General features: G+C 41.2%; 1 protein-coding gene across 2 annotated transcripts in view; it reads left to right on the top strand.

The window, feature by feature from the left end:
* rp9 (RP9 pre-mRNA splicing factor) overlaps positions 1–22281 on the top strand; it is a 34053-nt gene that overhangs the window by 1144 nt on the left and 10628 nt on the right. Inside the window, exons 2-5 of one of the 2 annotated variants that reach the window (XM_060849820.1) lie at positions 1969–2481; positions 2571–2601; positions 5723–5852; positions 8760–8851. In XM_060849820.1, the coding sequence (XP_060705803.1) occupies positions 2351–2481; positions 2571–2601; positions 5723–5852; positions 8760–8851 (384 nt within the window). In that variant the 5' untranslated portion in view covers positions 1969–2350. The remainder of the gene's footprint in view (positions 1–1968; positions 2482–2570; positions 2602–5722; positions 5853–8759; positions 8852–22281) is intronic. The other variant, XM_060849818.1, reaches the window with a different exon arrangement.

Below are 22281 nucleotides of genomic sequence, written 5' to 3'. Positions count from 1 at the left end.
TCCACCTTTAAATTTAAATCTCAAAATAGTGCAGCTGACTATGGTCAAAGGATATGTGTGGTTAATTCCCCGCCAGAAGCGTGAAGCTCAATACAGTAACATCGCCATAGTCTTAACACACAGTGAGAGAGAGCACTGGTGGCATTTTAACCTGAGATTTAACACGTCTCAGGCGAGGGGAGAGGTTGAGGAAGTGAGTCCTTCATGGTGAACTCAGGTTGATCAGCTCAGTTGGGTGTAGGGTGTTGATCAGTTCAGTTAGTTTAACGGCTGGTTTGCAGTACTACTGGAATAAGTGATGCAACAATCTGAGGGATTGCCACTGCTCAAGAGAATCGGGATCATTAACTCGATTTTTTTTTCCCCAAAGAAACATGATTCCGCAAAAACGCAGCAGATCTGGCAGTATCTATGGAGAAAAAGAATTAATGCTTCGAATCCAATATGACTTATTTCCAGTGCTATTTTAGATCTCGAGCATCTGTAGTACTTTGTTTTTATTGTTCCATTGAAGCTGCTAGACCTGCCGACAATTTTTGTTTTGCTACGGGATCTCTGACTTGTACAACTAGGACAGGTGCAAATGATGTCTTTCAACCTTTCACATTTTTCCATGAAATAATAAAAAATGTAAAGCATGGAGTAATAAATAGATTTAAATGTTAATGTTGAGCATTTCATGTTTATGAAATGCAACTGGGACTAAGGGCTATGGAATTTAAGGATCTGTTTCATGTCAGTGCCAAACCAAGGGTAGTGTTCTGAGTTTGTTGCTTAAGTTAATAATTTACATGTGCTATTTTCCAAAACATTAATAATCACCCATTACTAATTTGTCTCCTAGTAATCTGATTCAGCAAGTTACTGTTCCAATCTAGAATGAGTGCCTGTGCATATACCAGGGCCTAAAATTCTGACAGGTTATCTGATTTTCTATGTTGAGAGTGTGTTGCTGGCAAAGCACAGCAGGTCAGGCAGCATCCTGATTTTCTATACTTAACAGATACGGAAGTTAGAAAGGTAGGTATATCTCAAAGAAAAATTTGTACAAATTAATTTAATTCTGCAATCCCATCTTGCTGAAGATATCATCAGCCCTCTGTCAAAAAAGTCACCAAGAAAAATTTTTGATATTACGATTATGTAGTACCTTTAAAACAGTGTGCAGATTGACTTGCTATGTATGTTATAGAACAATAACTATACTGAATTAGCTGTAAAGCATTTTGGGATATTCTGTCATTATGAATAGTGTTTTTCTCTTCTTTGTTTACAAATGAAAGACACTTATTGTAAATCCCTTTGAGTCAGTGATTATATGATTCATTGTAATTAGACAAGCAGTTAAGAGGCAGGAATAGTTTAAGCAAAGTTTATCTTGCTTCTTGTGCATTGGACTAATGCTTGAAAACAAATGCTGGCATGCCAAACAAATCTTTTCCTGAAATTTCCTAGCAACTTCATTAACAGGGTGACCAGTTAGGAAAAAAAAAGTGGGTCTCCCTCCATAGAATGAATGGAATTGCTGAGGAGCTTTTCAATATTTGATTGTCTCCTATGCTTGCTATTGATAATATGCCTGTGATTGAAGCAGTGAGGCAAATAGCAGCAGTAAGCAAGACTGGAGGTATCCAGGGGAGAATGGACTGTGAGACTCCAGGGAATAACAACAGGGAGGAAATCATCCCAATTGGTGTCATTTAGTTTCTGCCTTGGCGTCCAATTTACATAACTACTTGACTTTGGTAAGAAATATACTTATAATATGTTTGCTTATTGGACATTGGTTTGCTTGCTGAGCTGGAAGGTTCGTTTTCAGATGTTTCATCACCATACTAGGTAACATCATCGGTGAGCCTCCGGATAAAGCACTGGTGGCATGGCCCGCTTTCTATTTATGTGTTTAGATTTCCTTGAGTTGGTGATGTCATTTCTTGTGATGATGACATTTCCTGTATTTTTTCTCAGGGAACTGTAACAAACACTGCCTTGGACAAACAGGCAAAAAACTAGCCACCAGGATATATGAACATCAACTACCCACAAAAAGACATGACCCTCTCTCACTAGTATCCTTACATACAGATGAGAAAGGACACCACTTTGACTGGGACAACACAGCCATCCGAGGACAAGCCAAACAGCAACAAGCATGATAATTCCTAGAAGCATGGCATTCCAACTGGAACTCTGTCAACAAATACATTGACTTGGATCCCATTTACCACCCCTGAGAAAAATGAACAGGAAATGACATCGCAGGAAATGACATTACCAACCCAAGGAAACCTAAACACATCAACAGAAAGCAGGCCATACCACCAGTGCTCTGTTAGGAGGCTCACTGATTATGTTGCCTAGTATGGTGACAAAACGTCTGAAAACTAACTTTGCAGCTCAGCGAGCAAACCTATATCCAGAATCTCAACCTGAACTACAAATCTTCTCAAAACTTGCGAATGTTTCCTTATGCATGAAAAGGTAGTTACCTCATCCGAACTAACCAGTCTGAATTACTTATTGTTTGTGAAGTCTTTAAATTATTGCAATTTGTCTTTTTTTTCAAATAGTTATGAGAAGCCGCCACCAGGAATGATTAAGGTTAGTGATAAATTGATTGCACTTTTTAATATTGATAAATGTGTTAAAAACTATTTTTGGCTGTTGGTTATTCTGCAGTAAACACATTCCCAAAGCAAAAATGGGTTGATAGATCCTTGCCTCATATTTCCTACCATTGCATACCACGTGGTGATGAATGGGAGTGTGATGTGACTCTTGTTCTTAATTTTTCTTTGTGTGCCAATATCCTAATGTTCTGAGATTGAAGTATTATTTTATGAAGAATAATGTCCAAAAATCGGTATCAAAATTCTTACAGTATGGAGCGCATCAAATTAATGCAGTATGTCTCTGTTCTATGTCATATGAAGCGTTAGCATTTGGTGTTTTATCTAGAACCATGTATACAACGTTAGTCTTATACATTTATCATTAAGTTACATAGATACAGCTATATCAATGTCTATCTTTTTCACCTGCAGTCCTGAAATACAAAAATGAAGGTTTAGAGAAAAGAAGCAATGCACATCTTTGCCCTGATAGCCTCAAGCAACGTCACCTATTGCTTGAAACTCATAGCTTTTCTGAAATATTTTAAGGCACATTTTAACAAGTTACCAAAACGAGACGGTCTAATTTCACAACTCTGCACAATTGCATTTTGAAGTGGAATTCTGTATTGAGTATATGTATTCATATTTGTGCGTAGGTAATACTTAAAATGTATTGTAACTGGCCTATATCTGTGACAAGGTCATGTGTAATACACTTTACTGTACAAGTCATAGTCTGACCGATCATCTAGTCTAAAATGGAGGTGCATCCATATGATTTGACGTGTAATCTTAAATGTAGCAAAATGCTTTTCCAACCTATTTCCTTTGAAATTAATACTTTAAACTGTCTGGTTATAAATGTCTGTTTCATTTCTACAAAAGTTCCATAGTAATGTCATGAAGTTAGAGAGCTGCACATACTCTGAACCGTTCAGTAGAACGATGACCTGCATGAAAAATTTCCTTCCAGTATGGTGTAACCAGCCATTTAGGCTCAAAGCTTAGTGTTGTAGTTTTCATACCTACAATGGATTTTTAAAAGCTAAACTGATGCCAGTTAAAAGTTGAGTTATAAGCAAACAAAAATTCCGCCTTTGTGGTATAATGCTCCAAATCACTCCAATGTGATCCATAAACATGTTAAAACACTAAGGTAAAAACAATGACTGCAGATGCTGGAAACCAGATTCTGGAGTAGAGTGGTGCTGGAAAAGCACAGCAGTTCAGACAGCATCAAAGGAGCAGAAAAATCGACATTTCGGGCAAAAGCCCTTCATCAGGAATACAGGCAGAGTGCCTGAAGGGTGGAGAGATAAATGAGAGGAGGATGGGGGTGGGGAGAAAGTCGCATAGAGTAGTCTGTTTCAGGATAAAATCCTCTTGCAAGGATGTCTGTCTTGAAGAAGTTCTCCTCCTCTATCTACAAGAATTTCGGAGTCCCTCTCCCACTGCAACTCCCAGGTCATTTCCTCTGCCCTGCAGTTTTTCAACCATGTCCTGAAACAGACTACTCTATGCTACTTTCTCCCCACCCCCACCCTGAACTGCTGTGCTTTTCCAGCACCATACTAATCGAGAATGTAAAAACACTAACGCTGTGTCTTGAGTGCATTTATTTTTAAACACTTAAATAATGCTTGTCTTTCAAATAGAAATTGGATAAAGAAACTGAAGGAAAATAAATGTAGGGATGGAGGAAAGGTCAAGAAAAATAGTTCAGTTTCCCTTGCATAGGACCAGTATGGACAAAGCAAGCCAAATGACTTCCTACAATGTCTCCAGTCTATGATTCTAACATGATGTGTACAAGTGTATCTTCATTCTAATTAAATCTGTTTAGCAGTTCAAGATAATGCCTTCCTCTTATCAGTGAGAGAAATTACTTAGGGTCAGAGAGAAGTACAGCACAGAAACAGACCCTTTGGTCCAACTCATCCATGCCGACTAGATATCCTAACCAAAACTCGTCCCATTTGCCAGCACGTGGCCCATATCCCTCAACCCTTCCAATTCATATACCCATCCAGATGCCTTTTACATGCACCAGCCCTGCATGGAAAATGTTGTCCCTTGGGTCTCGTTTATATCTTTCCCCTCTCGCCCTAGACCTATGCCCTCTAGTGCTGGACCCCCCACCCCAGGGAAGATAATTTATCTACTTATCCTATCCATGCCCCTCATGATTTTATAAACCTCTATAAGGTCACCCCTCAGCCTCTAACGCTCCAGAGAAAACAGCCCCAGCCTGTTCAGCCTCTCCCTATAGCTCAAATCCTCCAACCCTGGCAACATCCTTGTAAATGTTTTCTGAACCCTTTCAAGTTTCACAACATGCTTCCGATAGAAAGGAGACTGGACTTGCACACAATATTCCAAAAGTGGCCTAACCAATGTCCTGTACAGCTGCAACAGGACCTCCCAACTCCTATACTCAGTGCTCTGCCTAATAAAAGAAAGCATACAAAACACCTTCTTTGCTTCTGTGGGTTTTGTGCAATAGGAAATGAACAGTTCCCAAGACATGTAAGGAGTTCAGCAATCTGTGGATGTCAGGTGAGGGTTTAGCAATGACAGACCAGTGTGGTCAAATAGCTTATGGCTATTGACTATTCACATTCATATCTTAACGTAATCACTAAGAAAAGCAAGAGAAGTTATGATATCAGTGGAACCATAATCCAGTATGAATCATTGCAAGCAAGCATTTAAAATTAAGGGAAAATGTTGAGGATGAGAGTAAATACTGAAAAAATAGTTTTGTCATACATTTCTGATCCTTTTGTAGGAATATGATACAGAAATTAGATTTCTTGTACAAAAGAAACAGGAGAATGTATGCTTTCCTCTGTTAACAACCAACAAATGAAACTACTTTAATGCAATCTTGAAAATATACGATTACAGTGGATGCAATTTGTTTTGTGTGACATGGATTATAAAGAAAAACTTATTTCTTATCCTAACAGTCATTGTCTGGTTTTCATTTCTCTAACCCATTCAGTTTAATTTGCAGAAAACGAAATTAGTTCCCTACAGATTTGGATCATAATGTAAAATACTGTGCAATATTTATAAGACCTGTAAAATGAATTCTTTGTACTCAGGAAAATGATGACAAGCCTGAAGATTGTATTCCAGACCTGCCAGGCAATGAAGAAGCAAGAGATTTCCTGGCACATGCTCCTACCAAAGGACTTTGGATGCCCTTGGGAAAAGAAGTGAAAGTCATGCAGTGTAAGCAGAATCTTGTTAATCTGTATATTCATTGTTGAAATGAAGCAAAGGAAGTAAAGAATTCCATATTTATATATAGTAGAATTGTGATCAATCAAATTCATGCTTACAGGTGATTAAACACAGCTGTGTAAGCTGATTTACTTATATGTATGCATGTGTCAAAAAAAAGTCAAATGAAAAGAGTGAAGAATAGGGAAAAATGTCTCTTTGCTCTCTTTCTCTCTCTCTTTCTCTTTCTCTCGCACTGTCTTCTTCCCCCGCCCCTTCATAAACACTGCATGGAATACAATGCTATAACCTTGTCTTAAAAAGGCCCACTCATCTGTTGCTGCAGGTGAACTTCTTGTGGTCCAGCCTCTTTGCCAGGGTGATTTTCTTTCACTGCAGGATTGAGCTAGAGGTGGGAGAGTTTGCTGGTCAAGCTGTTTTGAATCTTATTACAGAGCTTCTTTGTTGTGGTGGGCACCCTCCTCTTTGCTGGAGAGAATGGCTGTATTGTTAAACAGTTCCAAAATGTTTGTGTTATGTTTCAAAATAGTTGACGAGCTGATAGTATAATCTCCCACTCGTTAGCAATTTTTGCTTTGTACCACATTTACTGTACAAACTTCACATAGTCTCCAATCAGCAGTGCTTTAACTTTTTTTTGCAGGTTTTGTTATACCTGGAGTTTTTGATTGTCCTTTTACAGAGAAATCTAGATGTCAAATATGGTTTCTCAGTGATCTTTTTGGTGTAGCATGGCCTAACTCCTTGATTGGTTGGTGAGTGATTTGACAAATGGCATGTATTTGGTTTTTCCAGAGTTACCAGTCCTTATCTTGGGCATCCTTCTTTTGGATTTATGGTTCTGTTGGCAGGAATGCCTGATAACTTGAAACTTTGATTAAAGTAAAATTATCTAAAGTTGACTCATTATGAATTGACTGTATAGGTCGTAACACATGAAAATAAAATCTGAAATAGTTAACATAATCAGGTAAGTCATGACATATAGGACAACCCATTTTCCAGCTTCATAAATTGTTTTTGCACTTAGTTGGTGTTTTAAGTCAACACCTATTTTCAGCCAACACATGCTATGCTCAAATTAGCATTCAGCCCCAATTTTTCAATCCACAAATGCATTTTTATGATTGAAAGCCTGTGACCAGTGGTGCTTGGGACCCTTACTGTTTGTTATATACATTAGTGACTTGGATGTAAATGTAGAAAGTATAGCTAATAAATTTACAAATAGTGTGACAATTTGTGATGTTGATAATGAGGACAGTGCACTTGGGCTGCAGTCTGATGATTGATCAGCTGCTAAATTGGGCAGAGCAATGGTGGATGAAATTTAATCCTAATAAGCATTAGATATTGCATCTTGGAAGATCTAATAAGGGAAAGATTTACGCAATGAATAAATAGTAGGTCCCTAGGGAGTAATGAGGAACAACCCATAGATCCCTGAAGAAGACATATAGGATGTATCCAAGTTGCAGAATATAGGAGCATGGAAGACTGGTCGAGCCACAGATGGGATACAGTGTGCAGTTTTAATTGCCACACTATTGGAAGGATGTGATTGCACTGGAGAGGGTTTACAAGAGATTCATGAGGATGTTGCCTGGGATAGAAGGTCTGTTGCAAAGAAAAATTGGACAAGCTGCATTTGTTTTCCTGGAACACAGGACAGTGAAGGAGTTCTACAAAGGATGTATACAAAACTGAATGGCGTAGAGAGGGTAGATGCTGAGAATCTTTTCCCATTGGCAGACTTTTATGTAAGAGAATACCGCATAGTTTCAAGGTGAGGGGTAAGAGGGGATCTGGGCAAAAGTGTTTTTTTTCACTCCATGTTTGCTAGAAACATGGAACGGACTGCCTGAAAGGATGGTGGAGGTGGGTATTGTTGCAACTTTTAAGGCGCATGTGGTCAAATACTTAAATCCCAGGGCATAGTCGGCTCTGGGACAAGTGCAAGTAAAATGGGATTAGTATATTTGATGTTTGTTGGTCATCATAGATGTGGTGGGACAAACGGCCTGTTTCTACGCTGCATGAGTCTAACCGTAGCAGTGTTAAGTGAATCCAATTCAGGTGGTGAAATACAAAACAAGACACCATTCATGTATTTGATCGTATGTTTACTCACAGAACGCAAAGTTGCAGATGTCTCCTAACTACCACCTCCATTTCCCAGTTAATTCTCTTGACTTTTGTTTCAATTACTAAATAAACCAAATAATTAGTCTTGAGATAAAATTCAATCTTCACATTGAAGATACCCTCCATTATGATGTGTGGCTCTGCTGCTGTGCTAAATGGAATTGATTTTGAACTGATCAAAACTGAACTCTGTTTTGATCCCCTGGTAGCATTGTAGGTCATCAGCAGTATTAATAGTCTTTTGAGTCAGGTCTGCCATTTGTCAAAATCAAGATTGATCTGGTTGTAACCTCCACACCAGTTTCCAATATAATTGTATTCAATCCTGTAATACCATACCCTGGCAATATCCCTCATTCTATTAATGTAATCAGGGTAAAGGATAAATGCTTGTTCAGTGAAGAATGCACTTTATTTCCTGTACTAACCTTTGATGTAGCATCTTATCAAATGCCTTCTGTTAAGCCAGATACAAACAGTACATCTCTTGGTCCCATTTTTTAACCAGAGCACGTTTTACCTCCTTGGAGAATTCCAATGGATCCGTTGAGCATGATTTTCCTTTCAGAAACCATTTTGACTTTGCCTAATTATCTTGAACTTAGCTAAGTGATCTGCTACAACTTAGTAGTTTTATTTAGCTTAAAATTTAAGTTTTCCTTCATTGGTAGCATTTGGGAATGTTAAACCATGAGCATTGAAGAATTGCTATCAATTGCTACTTTTACTATTTCTCACTGTTGTTTCCAGGCTGGAGATGCAAAAATTTTGGACACAGAACCGGGGATAGAGAATGTCCCTATTTCATCAGTGGCAATCAGAAATTGGAACAGTTCAGAGTAGTAAGTCAGAAAAAATTTCATTCTTTACTTCTAAAAATTTGTTACATTATAGGCTAATCAGAAAGTTGAGGGCAAACCTCAGTTTGGGATTCCTGCAAACACTCTGGAATTTTAGTAGCAGTGATATGCTAGGGCTTTCAATTGGATGGGGAGCCCTCAGTGACAACTATAAAGAAAGTTTTAAATTATAATAATAGGTTGATTGGCAGGGTTGGAGAGTGAGGTGCAGAAATCACAGAGGGCAGTGTGGGGGCCTCGCACTCTGGAGAGGGAAATTCAGAGAGATTGGATCTCTACATGGGAATGAAAGAGGACCATGGTGATGGAGTAGGATCAAGGGCAAAAGAGATCAAATGGGAGTCTAATGGAAGAGAATCAAAGTGTTGGTGATGGGGTTGGGATCAGAGTCTGGGCAGGTCATGATGGAATATTGGGGTAGCACTGCCATGTTAATTAGGGAAAAGACAGAAGATCTTGGGTGGAATTGAGGAAGTGGGCCTTGGTAGAGAGAAGGGAATCTGGACTTGGCAAAAGGATAACAAAAGAATTTCTTGGGAGCTGTGCCTGGGTAAAGGTTCCTTTTGGCAGGCACCCAGATCTTCCAAACCCTCATCCTTTTGAAGTTGCCAAGTTACACAAAAATCTCAAAACTTGAATAATTAATACTGTAACATTTTAGAGCAGAATGGCAATGAATTGCGCAGAGATTTTATCATATTCAAAGTTGCAGCCCACCTCATTTAAGAAGGTTATTTTTCATGTATTTCCAACCTCAATGCCTGATTGATGGCAACTTTTTATCAGAAAACAGATTTGAAATATTTTAACTGCCATCTTAACTGGCCTAGCTTACAGCCACAGCAATGTGGTTGACACGTGTCTACCCTCTTTGCAATCAGGGATGCCTAGTAAATGCTGGCTTAGCAAGTGACACTCGCATCCTGCGAGAGAATAAAAGAAACTCACCTGCATCTACCCAAACTCGTCTGCATATTTAATTTAAAATTCTCTTGGTTTCAAATTTTCGGCACATTAGTTGAGTTTACTGTTTTTGAAAACTGTCCAATTCGAGCTAACGTTTCCTAAAACCAAGTTTCTTTTTGACGTGCTACTAGTATTGTTCATATTTATTATAGGATAAACTGAGCCACATCAGGTTTGACCTCGTTTAATACCATCAACATTGCATTGATTAGCATGTAAAATAATGAGATATGATAGCTAGAGAAAGAATTTTACCATGTGCTTTTAACTTCTCAATCAGAAGTTCTGCCCACGTCAGTACTTGAACACATCAACAGTACAATATATGAATAGTGTGCTTCATTGTTACAGGCTCTGTTTTTCAGATGGTATCATAAACTGAGATCTTATCTGCAAGTTAAAATTGATACATGACATTCCATAATACTTGCCCTGGTCTTTGAATAATTTATTTGGTTTTGTACCAACATTAATTTCTCAATCTTTGTTATGAAAACTAGATCAATATATTAGTTACTTAACTTGCTGTTTGTGTGATCTTACAGTGCATAAATTAGCTAATGTATTTGCCTATTTAAAAACAATAAGTATTTTTCAAAAGTAATTAATTGCTCGTGATGAATTTTGCAGTTCTGAGAAGATGAAAGATCTGCAGTATCTCTGAAGCTGTACATCCTCAGCCAGTCAAAGAGATCAAAACTGTCATCCTGTTTGTACTATGTTTCCAGCTGCTGTTAAGACAATTCAGATTCCAGAATGAAATCTGGTTTGTCAGGTCCTCATGTATTTTTTTTAGTTAGTTACTGAACACATTCACGAGTACACTTTTAACACAAAATAAAACAAATTCTATTTCATTTAACAAAAGGCTGGAAATATTCCATTACAGGCACCAGGGAAAGATTTAACTTTGCCTTTAATATGCCGACCAACATTCAAGCATCATTGAAGAGTCATTATTATCTTCACATTAAGTTTCCTGTTGAGACTCAGGTTAGGACACCTGCAGCAAACACCAGTGATAACAGATTTGTCAGTGTCCCCACAGAGGATAGGTTCAAGCTTTATATGTAAACATTTTGTCAAATTGGAACCTGAAAGCAAACAGAAATAGATGCAACAAATCAATTGTCAGGAATGTAATGGGTAGAAATTATGAATAAATTATTGAGTGGAGGTTGAATGATCTGAAATCAGATTGCATTGAAAATCTTGAGTGAGAAAAACTGTTGAATGATACATAAAATGAGACCTGTCATATTAATTAGTCTTGTTCTCAGGCCGACATGTGCCCTTGATCCTCTATGCTGTTCCAGTGAAGCTCAACATAAGTTTGAGGATCAGCACCCAACTGCTAATTGAGTATGAGTTCAACATTTTCTGACCATAAACTGTGCCTCCAGCATCTCAACATTTGTTTTCGTTTCCTTGTATGTTTTAGTTTTTCTCTTCCAACAGCAGCAAACTGCTCAAGGCATATCTTGTACGTCATAGAATAGACTTCATAGAATCCCTACATTTTGGAAACAGGTCATTCGGTCCAACAAGTCCACACCGACTCTCCAAAGAGCATCCCTCCCCGACTCAGCCCCTTAACCTATCCCTATAACCCTGCACTTACCATGGCTAATCCACCTAACCTACATATCCCTGGACACTATGGTCAATTTAGCATGGCCAGTCCACCTTCTAGTCTTCCCCCCGCCTATCAGAAGAATGTTGTGAAACTTGAAGGAGTTCATTAAAGATTTACTAAGCATGTTGCCAAGGTTGGAAGATTTGAGCTGTAGGGACAGGCTGAATAGGGTGGGGCTGTTTTCCCTGGAATGCTGGAGGCTGAGGGGTGACCTTACAGAGATTTACAAAATCATGAGGGGCATAGATAGGATAAATAGACAAGGTCTTTTCCCTGGGTTGGGGGAGTCCAAGGGTGAGAGGGGAAAAATGTAAAAGGGACCGGAGTGGCAACTTTTTCACGCAGAAGGTAGTATGTGTATGGAACAAGCTGCCAAAGGAAGTGGTGGAGGCTGGTACAGCATTTAAAATGCGTCTGGATGGGATTATTAACAAGGAAGGGTTTAGAGGCATATGGGACTAGATTAGGTTAAGATATCTGGTTGGCATGGACAAGTTGGACTGAAGGGTCTGTTTCTGTGCTGTACATCTGACTCCAGTACCTTTGTTTTTTCTCTTACCCCATTGCCATTTCCTTCAGCCTTGTTTTCATTTAAGTTTTACTGTCTTTCACCTGTTGGAAGAACTTCCTTTACCCTTACCTTACCCACTAATTGTTAAAAACGTATTATTATCTCCTAACTTTTCCCAACAAAAAGTCTGATGCAACTCAAGTTCTATTTCTTTCTTCTGTGCTGCTTAATCTACCGAGTATTTCCAACATTTATCTGTTTTTATTTGGTGTTGTGCTTTGTTTTAAGATGCCCAGTGAAGCACCTCGGAATATTTCATTCAAAGCTTAAAACTATTTAACCAAGCGGTTAAGTGGTAGCCAATGAGTTGGGAATTATTGACTCCAGTTGACATTGGGAGACTTTCATCAGTTGGGAACAGTTAGTACTGGTAGCATTCTGATTTACGTTTACTGGTTGGAAATAATTATCACTGGTGGCTGGGTTTCCACAATGAGATTTTAAGCTTTATTGACATTGGGAAAGTCATCTCATGAAAAGAGAAATATATTGGATAAGTCCTGAATAGTGCAGGCTGCTTGGAAGGAATTAAAGGAAACACTTCTAAGTGAATATTAATGGAAAAACAAAATAAACATATGAATAAACACCTCAATTGAGACATTAATGCTCATTTAAATTAACCACTTCCTTCACAACATTTAGATACAATTCATCTCCAGGAGAGATTGATTTTTGTTCAGATCTTGTGTTAATATCGGAGATGTGGGTTGTTTTTTTACATGTTTTGGCACATTGTCTGCACCTAGACACTTGAATGAAGCATGCTGGAGGGTAGGGAGAAGAAAGTAATTAAGCAAGGTTCCATTCAATTTGTCTAGCAAAGCAAAAAGATGTTGCAATAAAATTACAGGATAATCTCAAGACTAAGTATATCAGTGAAACAGCAGCAAGCTGTCTTTTAAATTAACTTATACCCTTGCATAATTTCTCAAATAATTTATGTTGTCACCCAACTCAGAAGTACAAAGTTAAAAATCACACAACACCAGGTTATAGTCCAACAGGTTTAATTGGAAGCACACTAGCTTTCGGAGCATCGTTCCTTCATCGGTGATAGTGGAGGGGTCAATCCTTACATACAGAATTTATAGTAAAAATTTACAGTTTGATGTAACTGAAATTATACATTGAAAAATTGATTGTCTATTAAGTCTTTCATCTGTTTGAAGACCATGATAGTTTCACTTCTTTCATGTATAAATCGCAAAACCTTTTTTTAAAAAGTTGCTAACAGCTAACCTGAGAATGCAATGGGTGATAGCTAGACAATATGTTGAAGGTGTTAGCCCCCGTGTTCTTTGTCTATGCCATGATGTTTAGATTAGAATCAATCTGAGAAGTGAGATAACGGAGTTTTACATGAATGCATGCAGTTTTTGAGCAAAGTAAAATGTAACCCTGCAAGTACAAATTCACCCCACAAAATATGTGTGCATATGGGTCTTTGTGTGTGTGTCTGTCTGTCTGTCTGGGTTGGGGGTTGCGAGTGTGTGTGGTGAATGTCAAGTGTCTTAAGTCTGTGAGGGGGTGCATGTGGTAAGGTTTTTTTTTCTCTCTCCCCTTATTTAAAGGCGGGCTCCGAGTTTTAGGCCTCAGTCTCTCGGAAGACTTCGCGACGGCTGGTGGGTAAGTTTGGTCGCTTATTTAATAGTTGTAAATTTAAAGTTTTCCTTTAAAAAAGCGGTAGCAGACCCGGAAGGCGCGCTAGGTTACCTGGGTAAGGTTTTTTTTCTCTCTCCCCTTATTTAAAGGCGTAGGCGAGTCACCCGAGGCACTACACGAGTAGTGCCTCCCACCCTTCCACCTCCTCTAACCTAATAATAAGACCAATTGTGACTAGCGGGTAAGTGCTGCATTTTCCTTGTTTGTTTCTTTAGATTTAGTTGGTTTTTGTTGGTTTTTTTTAAGGAAAGCTTACTTTTAGAGGGATGGCAGTGCAGAGAGGGCAATGTTCCTCTTGCAACATGTATGAGGTGAGGGAAGCCATTAGCATCCCTGCTGAGTACACTTGCAAGAAGTGCACCCATCTCCAGCTCCTCCAAACCCGTGTTAGGGAACTGGAGCTGGAGTTGGATGAACTGCGGATCATTCGGGAGGCAGAGGAGGTCATAGATCGGAGCTTTAGGCAAGTAGTTACTCTGAAAGTTCAAGATAGATGGGTGACAGTGAGGGGGAGTGGGAGGAGGAAGCCAGTGCAGGGACCCTCTGCGGTCATTCCCCTCAAGAACAAGTATACCGTTTTGGATACTTGTGGGGGGGATGACTTACCAGGGGCAAGCAACGAGGTTCAGGCCTCTGGCACGGAGCCTGGCCCCGTTGCTCAGAAGGGAAGGGTGGAGAAAGGTAGAGCAATAGTTCTTGGGGACTCGATAGTGAGGGGTACAGACAGACGGTTTTGTGGGGGCGACAGGGACTCACGTTTGGTATGTTGCCTCCCAGGTGCAAGGGTACGTGATGTCGCTGATCGTGTTTTCCGGGTCCTTAAGGGGGAGGGGGAGCAGCCCCAGATCGTGGTCCACGTTGGCACCAACGATATAGGTAGGAAGAAGGGTGAGGATGTCAGACAGGCTTTCAGGGAGCTAGGTTGGAAGCTCAGAGTTAGAACAAACAGAGTTGTAGTCTCTGGTTTGTTACCCGTGCCACGTGAAAGAGAGTCGAGGAATAGGGAGAGAGAACAGTTAAATGCGTGGCTACAGGGATGGTGCAGGAGGGAGGGATTCCGGTTTCTGGACAACTGGGGTCCTTTCTGGGGAAGGTGGGACCTCTATAAAAAGGATGGGCTACACCTGAACCTGAGGGGCACCAGTGTCCTTGGGGGGAGGTTTGCTAGTGCTCTTTGGGAGGGTTTAAACTAACTCCGCGGGGGCATGGGAACCAGGACTGTAGCTTTAGGGTACAGGACCTTGAGTGTAGGGAGGTTAGGAATAATGCAACGATCTCTAAGGAGGGTGCCTGTAACCAGAAAGGTGGATTGAAGTGTGTATACTTCAATGCCAGAAGTATAAGGAATAAGGTAGGTGAACTTGCAGCGTGGGTTGGTACCTGGGACTTCGATGTTGTGGCCATTACAGAGACGTGGGTAGAACAGGGACAAGAATGGCTGTTGCACGTTCCAGGGTTCAAATGTTTTAGTAGGATCAGACATGGGGGTAAAAAAGGGGGAGGCGTGGCATTACTTGTCAAAGACAGTATCACAGCAGTGGAATGGACGATGGAAGAGGACTTGCCATCTGAGGTAGTTTGGGCTGAGGTTAGAAATAGGAAAGGTGAGGTCACCCTGTTAGGTGTTTTCTACAGGCCTCCTAATAGTCCTAGAGAAGTAGAGGATAATATTGCGAGGATGATTCAGGAAAAGAGTGAAGGTAGCAGGGTGGTTGTTATGGGGGACTTTAACTTCCCAGATATTGACTGGGAGAGCTATAGCTCGAGTTCATTAGATGGGTCGGTGTTTGTACAATGTGTGCAGGAGGGTTTCCTGACACAATATGTCGACAGGCCAACAAGAGGGGAGGCTATATTGGATTTGGTTCTAGGTAATGAACCAGGCCAGGTGTTAGACTTGGAGGTAGGTGAGCACTTCGGGGACAGTGACCACAACTCGGTGACTTTTACTTTAGTGATGGAGAGGGATAATCGTGCGCCGCAGGGCAAGAGCTATAGCTGGGGGCAGGGAAATTATGATGCAGTGAGGCATGACTTAGGTTGTGTGGATTGGAAAAACAGGCTTCAAGAGAAGAACACTAGTGAGATGTGGGGATTGTTCAAGGAGCAGCTACTGTGTGTCCTCGATAGGTATGTACAGTCAGGCATGGTGTAAAGGGCCTTGTGAGGCAGCCGTGGTTTAGTAAGGAATTGGAGTCCCTTGTGAAAGGGAAGAAGGCGGCATATGTAAAGATGAGGCGTGAAGGTTCAGTAGGGGCGATTGAGAGTTATAAGGTAGCCAGGAAGGAGCTAAAGAGGGAGCTAAGAAAAGCGAGAAGGGGACATGAAAAGTCTTTAGCTGGTAGGATTAGGGAAAACCCAAAGGCTTTCTATAGGTACGTCAAGAATAAAAGGATGACTAGGGTAGGTATCGGTCCAGTCAAGGATAGTAGTGGGAAGTTGTGTGTGGAGGCGGAGGAGATTGGAGAGACATTAAATCAGTACTTTTCATCAGTATTCACTCAGGAACAGGACACTGCTGATGTGAATATGGAATCACAAATAATTAGAATGGATGCCCTGGAAATATGCAGGGAAGAGGTTTTGGGAATATTGGAGAGGATGAATATAGATAAGTCTCCTGGGCCTGATGGCATTTACCCCAGGATCCTATGGGAAGCTAGGGAGGAGATAGCAGAGCCATTGGCCTGGATTTTTATGTCGTCATTGTCAACGGGAATAGTACCAGAGGACTGGAGGATAGCGAATGTGGTCCCATTGTTCAAGAAAGGGAGTAGGGATAGCCCTAGTAACTATAGGCCAGTGAGTCTGACTTCAGTGGTGGGCAAAGTCTTAGAGAGAATGGTAAGGGATAAGATTTATGAACATCTGGGTAGGAATAACGTGATCAGGGATAGCCAGCATGGTTTTGTGAAGGGCAGGTCGTGCCTCACAAACCTTATTGAGTTCTTTGAGAAGGTGACTATGGAAGTGGATGAGGGTAAAGCAGTAGATGTTGTGTATATGGATTTTAGTAAGGCGTTCGATAAGGTTCCCCATGGTAGGCTAATGCTAAAACTTCGGAGGTATGGCATTGAGGATACATTAGAGGTTTGGATTAGGAATTGGCTGGCTGGAAGGAGACAGAGGGTAGTAGTTGATGGATTATGTTCATCTTGGAGCGCAGTTACTAGCGGTGTACCACAAGGATCTGTTTTGGGACCATTGCTTTTTGTTATCTTTATAAATGATCTAGAGGAAGGACTTGAAAGCTGGGTAAGCAAGTTTGCGGATGACACGAAAGTCGGTGGAGTTGTGGATAGTGAGGAAGGAAGTGGTAGGTTACAGCGGGATATAGATAAGTTGCAGAGCTGGGCGGAAATGTGGCAAATGGAATTCAATGTAGCTAAGTGCGAAGTCGTTCACTTTGGTAGGAATAACAAGATGATGGATTACTGGGCTAATGGTAGGCTACTTGGTAGTGTGGATGAGCAGAGGGATCTTGGTGTCTATGTACACAGATCTCTGAAAGTTGCCACCCAGGTAAATAGTGCTGTGAGGAAGGCATATGGTGTACTGGGCTTTATTGGCAGAGGAATTGAGTTCCGGAGTCCTGAGGTCATGTTGCAGTTGTATAAGACTCTGGTGAGGCCTCATCTGGAGTATTGTGTGCAGTTTTGGTCGCCATACTATAGGAAGGATGTGGAAGCTTTAGAACGAGTGCAGAGGAGGTTTACCAGGATGTTGCCTGGAATGGTAGGAAAATCTTATGAGGAAAGGCTGAGGCACTTGGGGCTGTTCTCATTGGAGAAGAGAAGGTTTAGGGGAGATCTGATAGAAGTGTATAAGATGATTAGGGGTTTAGATAGGGTAGATACTAAGAACCTTTTACCGCTAATGGAGTCAGGTGTTACTAGGGGACATAGCTTTAAATTAAGGGGTGGTAGGTATAGGACAGATGTTAGGGGTAGATTCTTCACACAGCGGGTTGTGAGTTCATGGAATGCCCTGCCCGTATCAGTGGTGAACTCTCCTTCTTTATGGTCATTTAAGCGGGCATTGGATAGGCATTTGGAAGTTATTGGGCTAGTATAGGTTAGGTAGGACTCGGTCGGCGCAACATCGAGGGCCGAAGGGCCTGTACTGCGCTGTATCCTTCTATGTTCTATGTTCTATGTTCTATGTGTGAGTGTGTGTGTTTTGTAAGGGTGTGCGTGTCTGTGTATGTGTGTCCGTGTGTATAGGTGTGTGTGAGTGTGTGTATAGTGCAATGGTGGTCACCTGTAAAGTGACATGAACCCAAGGTCCCAGTTAAGGTCCTCCCCATGGGTACTGAACTTAGCTATCGGCCTCTGCTTGGCCACTTTTCGCTGCTGCCTGTCCCGAAGTCCGCCTTGGAGGATGGTCACCCGAAGGTCCGAGGTCGAATGTCCTGGACCACTGAAGTGTTCCCCAACTGGGAGGGAACACTCCTGTCTGTTGATTGTTGTTCGTTGCCCATTCATCCGTTGTCGTAGCCTTTGCTCAGTTTCCCCAATGTACCATACCTCAGGGCATCCTTGCCTGCAACGTATAAGATAGACAACGTTGGCTGAATCATGAGACCCATGTGACCTTGGGTTCATGTCACATTACAGGTGTCCACTATACACCAACTATATACAGATTGCACTATACACACACACAGACACTCCTACACACACAGACATACATGCACTCTAATACACACATACACACGGACACACATGTACACAGATGCACACACACACACCCACCGCACACCCTTACAGACACACACACTCTCACATGCATCCCCCTCACAGACTTAAGACCCTCTACATTCACTACACACACACATACTCACTCTCAACCCCCAACCCAGACAGACAGACAGACAGACACACACACACACACACACACACATATATTTGTGGGGTGAATTTGTACTTACAGGGTTACATTGTACTTTGCTCAAAAACTGCATGCATTCATGTAGAACTCTGTTATCCCACTTTTTAGATTAGAATCAATCTAAACATCATGGCATACACAGAAAACACTGGGGCTAACGCCTTCAACATATTGTCTCGCTATCACCATTGTTAACAGCTAACCTCTGAGAATGCAACTTTTAAAAAAAAAAGGTTTTGTGATTTACACATGAAAGAAGTGAAACTATCATGGTATTCAAACAGGTGAAAGACTTAATAGACAATCAATTTTTCAATGTATAATTTCGGTTACATCAAACTGTAAATTTTTGCTATAAATTCTGTGTTAGGATTGAGCCCTCCACTATCACCTGATGAAGGAGCAATGCTCCGAAAGCTAGTGTGCTTCCAATTAAACCTGGTGACTATAACCTGGTGTTGTGTGATTTTTAACTTTGTACACCTCAGTCCAACACCGGCATCTCCGAATCACAACTCAGAAGTAGTGTGCCGGAAATCCAGCCCCATTTCTCGAGTTGTAACAGTGTGAAAATTTTGATTAAACAGCCAACTTTCTTAATTTTACCTGTCTAATTCAGATTAAAAGAAACTGCACAAAAAGTTTTCTAATTAAAACTAAAAGAACTATTTATTGTCACCAAACGTTTTAATGAATGGAATGACGGAGACTGAATTGCTGGTTTATAACTCAAACATGAACTCTACAAGTGTTTCGCAATTCCCATGTACAAACACACAAAGACACACAAGACAAGATAATTAGGGTGGCAAAAAAAAGCAACAGAATCACTGTTCAATAGCAACAATCCAAACCACAGTAGTTGAGTTGTTTCCTTTCAATTTCTTTGCTTCCTCTCAGTTTTTTTGATTATGAGATATTGTTCACCGATGCTGTCTTTAATTTACTGCTTCAGAATTGCTCCTTTTGGTGTCTCTGAAGATGGTTTTCCCTCTTCCTTTCCAGCAAGCAAATTGCAGAAAATACAATTTACAGGGAAATGGCGAGTGAGAACAACTACCTGGAGATTTTCTATTACTTCACCCTGGAGAGAGAAAGATTGACTTGTTTTCTTTTTGGAAGCTCGATATTTCTGCTCTATTGTTTGGTTTGCAGCCACTTACCCAGGAACCAGTCAATTAGTTGTTACTAGGCCGAGCCCTCCCGAACCCACAACTCTCAATTTTGAGAAAATCAAAGAACTGTCTCTGTCCTCTAAGCAGAACTGCCCTGAACACATGTGCGTGTGCACACACACACCCCCATCCCAACCCACACCCACAACATGAAGCTGATGTGCCAAACGTCCCTCATTGCTAAAAGAAGGCAACATTGTAGATACAACTCTGAATGTGCTCCTTTAACGTTTTTTAAAAATTACGTTTTCCACAGTATCTGTGGCTTAAAGCGTTATTTCTCCCATTTTATTTTCTCTCTCATACCCTCTCCCCTTTCATTCTTCTCTGCTCCCCCCCTTCATCACCACCAAACATGATGTATGACTCATAATCAATACTTCTCCACAAGACTCTGCAAAAAAAATCAAGAAAGTAAAAATAATTTTAACACGACCACAGATTAACTTTCAGATCTTGAATCACAATTGTAGACCAAAATCTCTCCTACCCTCTTTACCCCACTCCGAGCGCAGTCTTTCCCTTGGTCTCACTCATTGTGGCTGGTTTTATCACACTTTGATTTTAACTGTCTGCCTCTGCCATTCACATGAATCAGCGATCAGCTCACAGGGATGCGACATCAGATTTCAAGTTGGGGATGGTGGGATCAGGAACCTTTCAAGGATGGCATGGTGGTTCAGTGGTTAGCACTACTGTCTCACAGAGCCAAGGATCCAGGTTCGATTTTGACCTCTGGCGACTATATGTGTGGAGTTTGCACATTCTCCCTATGTCTGTATGGCTTTCCTCCAGCTGCAAATGTGTTGCTGGTCAAAGCACAGCAGGCCAGGCAGCATCTCAGGAATAGAGAATTCGACGTTTCGAGCATAAGCCCTTCATCATGATGAAGGGCTTATGCTCGAAACGTCGAATTCTCTATTCCTGAGATGCTGCCTGGCCTGCTGTGCTTTGACCAGCAACACATTTGCAGCTGTGATCTCCAGCATCTGCAGACCTCATTTTTTCCTCCAGGTGCTCTGGTTTCCTCCTACAGTCCAAAGGTGTGCGGGTTAGGTGAATTGGCCGTGCTAAATTGCCCATAGTATTCAGGGATTTGTAGGTTAGGTGCATTATTCAGGGGTAAATATAGGGTAGGGGGAATGGATCTGGGTGGGTTACTCTTCGGAGGGTTGGTGTGGACTTGTTGGGCCAAATGGTCTTTTTCCACACTGTAGGGATACTAGTTAGCCATACGAGCTGTCGGAATGGGAACCAATATGGAAGAGAAGTTTCTGTAGCTGGCACCTTCTTAGCTTCACCTAGTTTTCAAAAAGCTAATCCCTAGAATAAATCCCATAAGCAGTGATTGCTGTCCTGAATCTCTGTGCCTGTCTCCCCTCCAAGCTTTGCTACATCCCCAGGTTTTTGTAATGCTCTGGCCTTCATTCACAGTGGCAGCTGGTTCTTACATGTGTACTTACAACCTTTCCCCATGACTATCATCTTGTTCTGCTCCTGGACTCTTTTGGCCCTGCTCCCCAGAAACTCTTTCCAGGCACCCCACCCTGTCAGCCTATTACCTCGCCTCCGCCAGTCTGCCCACTTGCCTGGCTCTGACACCACTTCCCAGTACTGCATGAGTGAGGATTAGGAGCCGGGTAAGATTGAGAATGTGCACTAGCTGACCGATAGGGAGGAATGACTGTACTTTCACTCTATCTGCAAGGGTTTCATTCCCTGCAAATGGAGAAATTCACAAGTGCAGAGCTTGTTTCATAATAGGTTAAAAATTGCAGATATACAATTTTTGGCCATGGATGTTGATCTTTGTTGTGAGTTTTTTTGGTGTGGATAGGCAAATTTGCAATATGTGATGAGACAGATACAGCAGATTTACTGTAATCCAGTCCCGAGTTTACAATTCCTGTCTTTGGTAAATCGCAAAATTTTCATAGCAAAGGTCTGCTGAAATATTCAAGCATAAAGTTGGATTTACTGGTTCTCTTAGTTGCTCCTGGTACAAACTGATTTTTCTACTTTTTTTCCCCCTTTGTGTATAGCAGGCCATCTGTCATAAACAGAGTCAGACAGCATGGAAACAAAAGCTTCTGTCCAACCTGTCCACACTGACCAGACATCCCAATCTGACCTAGTCCTATTTGGCCCATAACCCTCTAAATGCTTCCTGTTCACATACCCACCCAATTGCCTTTTAAACATTGTAATTGTACCCAACTCCACCACTTCCTTTGGCAGCTCGTTCCATACCTGCACCACCCTCTGAATGAAAACATTATCTCTCAGGTATGTTTAAATCTTTCTCCTCTCACCTTTAAACTTATGTCCTTTACTTTTGGATTCCCCCATCCTAGGAAGAAGACTTTGACTATTCACCCTATTCATGCCCCTCATGATTTTATAAGGTTGATAAGGTCACCTCCTCAGCCTCCCGACTGTCCAGGGAAAGAATCCCAGCCTATTCAGCCTCTCCCTACAACTCAAATCCTCCAGTCCTGGCAATATTCCT

This window comes from Hemiscyllium ocellatum, chromosome 34, assembly GCF_020745735.1.
Source record: "Hemiscyllium ocellatum isolate sHemOce1 chromosome 34, sHemOce1.pat.X.cur, whole genome shotgun sequence".
NCBI classification, from domain to species: domain Eukaryota; kingdom Metazoa; phylum Chordata; class Chondrichthyes; order Orectolobiformes; family Hemiscylliidae; genus Hemiscyllium; species Hemiscyllium ocellatum.
This window is presented reverse-complemented; position numbering and strand designations above follow the sequence as displayed.